This window comes from Myotis brandtii, unplaced genomic scaffold (assembly GCF_000412655.1).
Source record: "Myotis brandtii unplaced genomic scaffold, ASM41265v1 scaffold39, whole genome shotgun sequence".
NCBI lineage: Eukaryota > Metazoa > Chordata > Mammalia > Chiroptera > Vespertilionidae > Myotis > Myotis brandtii.
Window position 1 is genome coordinate 7,247,661 of NW_005364953.1, and position 7,105 is coordinate 7,254,765.

Genomic DNA, 7,105 nt, shown 5'->3' on the forward strand with positions numbered 1-7,105 from the left:
CCACACCTGGGGCCTGAAAAGCTGTGTGTGGTCTCAGTCTGTTTGCCTCTCTAATCTCTGTCATTTCCTAGGCTGTCTAATTTCCTAATGGATTTGAAGCATCGTTGCTTTTAAGTTCTCTGCCCCTTCAACCTCTAGGTCCAGGACTTATGGTCCAGAAACAATTAAGTGAGCTCCTTTTATTTTCTCTGCATTTACTTTTTAAAAAATATATTTTTATTGATTTCAGAGAGGAAGGGAGAGGAAGAGAGAGATAGAAATATCAGTGATGAGAGAGAATCATTGATCGCTGCCTCCTGCACACCTCACACTGGGGATTGAGCCCGCAACCTGGGCATGTGCCCTGACCTGGAATCGAATGGTGACCCTCCTGGTACATAGATCCACGCTCAACCACTGAGCCACAGCAGCCAGGCTCCTCTGCATTTTCTAAAACAAACCCCTATTCATTCTATTGTGTTTATTTGGACAAGTCAAGATATTGCCAAAGGGTGGAGACCCGTATGTTCTGCCTTCTTTTGGTGTGACACCAGTTCTTTTTCCCTTCACCCTCTGCCCCAAGGAGCTCAGACTTCCAGTCACCCACTAGCATCCAGTTGATTACATGTGCCCGAGGACACTGGTGGCTTCTCCCCATCATGTCCCCATCTCCACTGCCCAGCATCCTCCTGCCAACTTAACCAGATTCAATTGGGCCTTCTGGAGCCAGAGTTAGTTGGTCAAGCCTCCATTAGCCTTTCTCTGATCCCACCAGCCATCCATTTCTCTTGCACCTACTGAGAATACCAAACATGCTTTGTACTTAACTCTGCTCTCTAATTAGGGGACCTCCTATAGTACCATAGGAAGAGTGCATTCTAGAATTCGAGGTCCAGATTTTAGATCCACTTACTGGCTGGGAGCCTTTGGGCAAGTCACTTCACCTTTCTGAGCCTGTTTTCTCATTTGTAAAATGGGTATCATGGTCTTTGTTGCCCAATTGTTAGGATGATAAAATGAATTGATGTTTTTTGTGTGTGTTGTTGTTGTTTTCAGTTCCACTGGGTTAAAGTCAGGGTGTCAACAGGGCTGGTTCCCTCTGGAGGCTCTGAGGGGAAAATAATTTCCTTGCCCTTTCAGCTTCTAGTAGCCTTGACTTGCAAACCCTTCACCATCTTTAGAGTGCATGACTTCAATTTCTGTTTCCATGGTCACACCCGAGTTGATGTTTGTTTGTTTTTTTAAGCACTAAACTGTTAAAGGGCTACACACATATGTGTCAGTAGTAAGTTGTCCTGTCCTGTCACCCCGCCCCCTTCCTCTCGGTGTCATGTGAAACTAGAGCTTTGGGGGTGATTGGGAGATAGCAGATGAATCAGCATAAAGCCAGCCCACCCAAAACCTCCTTGCCTAAAACCAATGACTCTGACAACCAGTTTGCCTAAAAGTCAAAGTAGTAATTTTGAAAGAAGTCACTTTGTACCAATTTTCTTAAGAGGCACTTCCACCATAATGTCATATTTTTAAATCTCTCTGTCACAATCCGCAGCATTTTGTCGATGATGAGATCGTTTTGTATGCTGGTGGATGGCTTTTTCTATTTTATCTCCTATTGAGCAGTGTTATGACTTTTTAGCAAGTTTGCTGAAAACCTTCTCTTAAAATTGTATATTTCTACTACTAAATACTTGTCAAATCTACAGCATTTCCCACAAGATGTACTGAGTGCATTTTTTTTTATCACTCCCGGCTCTTCCTTGCTGGGTTTGACTCTGCATCCTACATGCCTGTTTGCACCTAAGGAGTTGATTAACTGAATTAGCATGTACCCAATGTTTCTTTGTGTTCTTGGAGGTATTGGCATTTTGGTAACAAGCATGAAGAAGTGAGACAGATGGGGCAGAATTGTATCGGACTGCTTGCATCTTCTTTTTCATGCTATCTCATTCATTAAGCACCTCTACTTTGTGAAACATAAAATGATACATACAAAGTCATTACCAAATGTATTTATTGCAGGAAACATAACATTTTTCAAGAGAGGCAAACTGGCTAAAAGGTCCCAAAAGTGTTCAAAAAGTAGAAGACACCCACCAAGGATACAAAACAACTTTTAGTAGAAATCCCACCTTTAACCAGAATGTTCTTAAATACAATTGCTTTCTAAAAATCCTTTTTGATGACACTGCAAAAAAAATTAGGACACCCAAACTGATGCCAAAACACTTCAAAGTGGACTGAATTTTATGTGAACTTGCCGTTAAGCCTAGAGATTCCTTTTGTGAGTTTGTGGCAAATTGGTTTGTGGCCATTTGACCTGGAACCGATTTGGGATGCAAGCGTACTGCCTTGCATGTGCAACATGTGGGCCTGGGGACAACCATGGACCTCAGGGGACAGTAAGGGCTCTCCTGAACATGACCTCCACGAGTAAGGGCAAATTATCATCTTTAACTCTTTATTATAAAGACATATTTACATAGAACAATCTTTACAAACACAGTGAACACAACTATGGGAAGGGGACAATTTCTTAATGAAAAGGGCCTTAATATCTTTGTATAAATTAGTATAAGAATCATACACAACCACTTTAAATAAGACAGGCCCCCAGCCCCTCACTGCCCTCCACTGCCATGTCCCACCTTCCTCCCTTCCCCATGGGGCTGGGCAGCTGATGAGTCAGGAGATACAGAGAGGAAGAGGGCGAAGAAGGCCCAGCCCCTGGTGGGGGCATCAGTGGCAGAAGAGGCTTTCTGGACACTGGCCAGCCCCTACTCTGAGTCTGAGGGGTGTGGGGGGAGGCAAGTGCCCAGGTGGGCTCCCAGGGTGGGCCTTAAAGCAGCAGCAGCAGTAGCATTAGCAGCAGCAGAGGTAAGGGTGAGAGGCGGGTAGGCAACATAAGGGTTATTGTGGGACTCAGGGGCCCTGACTCCCCCTCTCCTCAAACATACATATGTGGCTGTCAGGCTCTTGTTTCCCCTTTTCTTCACTCCTGGGAGGCCTCTGAGAAGGAAGCCTGCTCAGACCTATACTTCCTCCCATCCTTCCTTCTCTCCTTCACCTCCTCCTTCCCTTCTTTCTTCTCTCCCTCCCCCTCCCACAAAGGGAAGGCCACTAGGAAAGAAGGTCCAGTCAACATGAAGGGAAGGCTATTGAGTCCAATTACTCAAGGTCAACTCCAAGCTCCTGAAAACCAGTGCTGGGGTTGGACTGTTAATCTCAGTGCCTGAGCTGCCCCTGTGAAAATATCGGGGGTCTGGGAGTGCTGACGGAATGGGGTCAGCTGGCCAGTTAAGGAATTTTTCAGCCCAGATTGGGGAATGAAGCAGCAGAGGCAGGCCAGGAAGGCTGGAGCAGCTCTGTCCCCACACCACCGCCACCATGCCACTGCCACCGTGGGGCAGTTCACGGTCCACTATCCTCTCCCCTCCCAGCTGACCCCAGCCCCAACCCCAAGAAAAGGCACTTAATACATTTTGAAAAGACATCAACAGGGAAGAGGACATCATCAAGTGGGACTTGGGAGACCTAGGTCCTCATTCTGGCTCTGCAGTGACCCTCAGTGGGTCACTGTCCCTCTCTAGGCCTCTGTCTTCGCAGGAGTTTGCATAAGGAGGCAGAGCTTAGTGATCTGCAAGATTCCTTTTGGTCTGATATTCTGTGATTCTTGGCAAAAACATGTCTGCCTGGCTTTTGATCCTGGGAGAGTATGGAGCCACCTCAGGCCCATCACCCTCCCCTCCTGAGCTAGAGCTTGAACTTGCTGGGGGGGGTAGAGGAAGTTAGGGAGCAGTGAGTTGGGGGAGTGTTAGAAGACACAGTAAGATGAGAGAAGTGACAGAGTGCTGTATGTCCCTCTCCTTTGCCTCTTGAGAAAGCAGCCATAAAGCTATTCCTCTTCTTCTCTAATGCTACACCCCTCCCCTTCACCAGAGCACCAACCCCCCCCCCAACACACACATACTCCAATGCCCCCAAGGCACCCTGTCTGCATGCCAAAGCCCCTGGCCTCTAACTAGAGTCTCTCATTGCTCATCTCTTTACTTCCCTCTGGAGGCCTGCTAAAGGTCCAACTGGCGTGAAAACCTGGGATCTGCTGGAGCCCATTGAAGAAGGGAGTGTTTCCATGCAGCCCCCAGGGCAAACCTGAGGAAGGGAGGGCTGCTTGGAGGTTGGGGTATTAGGTGGGAGAGGTGGATACTAGAGCAGGATGAGATCCAGAAAAAGGACGGCCTTCCAGTGCTGGGTCTCCAAAGTCAGTCCAGAGAAGGGCCACGTCATTCAGGGAGGCTGGTGGGTGAGAAGAGCTGGGACCATCAGCAGCTAGGACGTGTGCAAGATGAGAGGCGAATGGATATAAGGGCTCCAGAGAAGCAGACCAATCTATGGAGTAGAGAGAAGTGCAGGGGGGAAGTACTTGAGGGCCCCTTCAGTCCTAAAGAGACAAAAAATGACCAGAGAGAAATCATTGACATGTTTCTGTCAAAGGGATCACCTGGGGAAAGGAAAAGAGACAGCCTTCGTTCTGTCCCCTCCTCACAACCCTAAACTTAAAGCCCAAAGCCTCTGAGTTGGTGCCACCTTATCCTGCTACAGGGAAAAAGACAACAGGCCAGGCCTCAGAAACAGACTTAGGCACTGCTCTCTCTGCTGTCACCTTTGATTTTCTCTCCTTCCCTGGGCAACTCTTCTAATTCTCTGCCTGCTGCCCCCAAGGCTCTCTGCCCCCTCCCTCCTCCCGCTCTCTGGTGAGGATCCACAGCTCATCAAAATCCCTTAGGACTTCTAGAACTCTCCAACTAGGTCAGCCGGCCCAACCCCAGGGTGGAGGGGAGCCAACACCCAACTCCTGGGAAGCCAGGCGATTGGCTCCCAAGTGACAAGCCCCTCTCTGGGCCTCGGTCTCCTCTCCTGCAAAATGAGGGGGTGAGATGGGTGCCCTGTAAGTCCCGTTGTGTGTGATGCCAGGATTTCTTGGGGCAGGTGTCTGACCAGTGATGAGCACAGGGTTACCCAGCTTCCAGGCTGATCCTCCCCCAGCCCTCCCACACCACCCACTGACCAGAGGCTCAAGTACCTGCTTCAGAAAGGCATGGGGCCCTTATGAGAGAGGCGTGGCCGCTGGCGGCGGAATTTTCTCCGACCTCCCTGCCAGGGCCCTGGTCCATTCCTGGACCCTCTGGGCTGCACCAGGTGGTGAATATTGCCTTCCTCCAGCCCCTTCCCGGCAGAAGGCTGTGGCAAGGGCCCTGCAAGAAGAAGAAAGCCTGTTAGCAGGAAGGCTGGTTCAAATAAGCAGGGGACCGCAGACCACAGGCCTGTGGCAGGGGACAGTCTTTCCATGAGGCGGCATTCCTCAAAGCTTTTCTTTGTTTTTGTCTTCTATCTTGATGAACAATTTGCAATTTTTACACTGTCCTGGGGGAAATGGAACCTACCTCACATCTTGACAGTTATGGAACTGAGTTTATGTCCTTTTGACAGTCCTGTCATGTTTTTGGCAGGCACAAACTTGTTCTTTGTTGAGAACATAATTGGGGGTGCAGTTTGGGACACTGTGCCTGTACTTGGCTGGGGCACAGCAGGCAATAAAACCCCCTGGCAACTGATACACTAGAGACATTTCAAGCACACGACACATCAGTGAAATGAATGCCTCCGCCACCACGTACCCATCACCCAGATGCAAGAGAGAGTCACATATGCCTTTGTTATCCCTTTTCTTTTTTTCCTTTGCTGAAGTACTTTAAAGCCAAATCTGGAACATCATGTCATTGTACTCCTAGGTCCTTTGCTATGCGATGGCCCACTTTTTTTTTTAATCCTCACCTGAGGATATTTTTCCATTGGCTTTTAGAGAGAGTGGAAGGGAGAGAGAGACAGAGAGAGACACATTGATGTGAGAGAGACACATCCCAACCAGGGCTAGGGATCAAGCCTGAAACCTAGGTGCATGCCATTGACCAGAATCGAACCTGGGACCCTTTAGTCCCCAGGCTGACACTCTTTCCGCTGAGCCAAACCGCCTAGGGCTGAGATGGCCCACTTTTGAGTACTGGAGATCTCATACCTCACCCCTGGCATCTCACCAGTGTTTAGGCATCTCCTGGGCTCACATCTCCTGTGGCCACCCTGTGGGAATGGCTGGGGGAGGGGAAGTCCTCTGACTCTTATGTGTGCCTTATGCTGGTTCTACTCAGCCTGTGACCAGATTTAGAGACCAATAAATATTACATGAATAAATGAATGAATGAATGAACAAATGAGTGAATGGCCACCTGAAGCAGCAAGTCTGTGAATGAGGAGGGGGCTGAGCTGCTGCAGTTGGCACCTCCCCGCCAGATGCCCTATCTCCTTTCATATCACATGCCAATCCTCTACCTGATGCAAATTCCTGCCATTTCAATCCCAGTTGGCTTCTCTTCTGCTCTCTTGGACCCTGCTCTGCATCTGTCCACATTTGGCTTAGAGTAGAAGCCTTCTGATGCCAGACCAAGCCCTGGCAGTAGACTTCAAGTGGTGCTGGGTGTTCCTGGTTTCCATGAGGCAGAAGGCACATGGGCCCACTCTCATAGAGGCTGCAGTCTAACCAAGGAAGACTGAAAATGGCAGAGCAGGGAGATGAGATGGTGCTGGGCAAGAGGAAGTCTGGCAGGGTGCCCATGCAATGCCTAATAGGGGGCTAGCCTGCAGAAATATGGCTTCCGAAGCAGTGATCAGAAATCCCAGCCTCTCTTCCCCAACATCATTGGATTTACCTTCAGCTACATCTCTCTCCCTGGAGCCCAGTTCCACCCATCTAAGAATCCCTACCACTAGTTTACAGTTTCCGTATAACCCCCCACCTCGTTCGCTGCCCCTGGCCATTCCTCCTTTCCCTCCTCCCTGCCTCCAGCATCCTTCCTTGGTTCCTTGATCCTTCCTTGGTTCCTTGGCTCTTGTGATTCCTCCTCCACTTGCACACAATTTCCAATTGTTGATCCTCCTCTTGGGTTGAAAGTAGGTGAGTTTGTCCTTAGGGCCCTCCCTGCCCAGACTCTTGGGGCCTGCTGCTCTCTCTCTCTCTCTCTCTCTCTCTCTCTCTCTCTACACACACACACACACACACACACACACAATCTAG

The 7,105-nt window shown here is 49.1% G+C and overlaps 1 protein-coding gene across 1 annotated transcript in view; it reads right to left on the bottom strand.

Moving 5' to 3' along the window:
- Nucleotides 1-2,002: 2,002 nt before the first annotated feature.
- The window catches only part of APLN (apelin), a 9,341-nt gene continuing 4,238 nt past the window's right edge, over nucleotides 2,003-7,105 (bottom strand). Inside the window, exons 2-3 of the mRNA XM_014544960.1 lie at nucleotides 5,060-5,231; nucleotides 2,003-4,417 (exon numbers count right to left, since the gene is read on the bottom strand). Of these exons, the coding sequence (XP_014400446.1) occupies nucleotides 5,065-5,231 (167 nt within the window). The 3' untranslated portion in view covers nucleotides 2,003-4,417; nucleotides 5,060-5,064. The remainder of the gene's footprint in view (nucleotides 4,418-5,059; nucleotides 5,232-7,105) is intronic.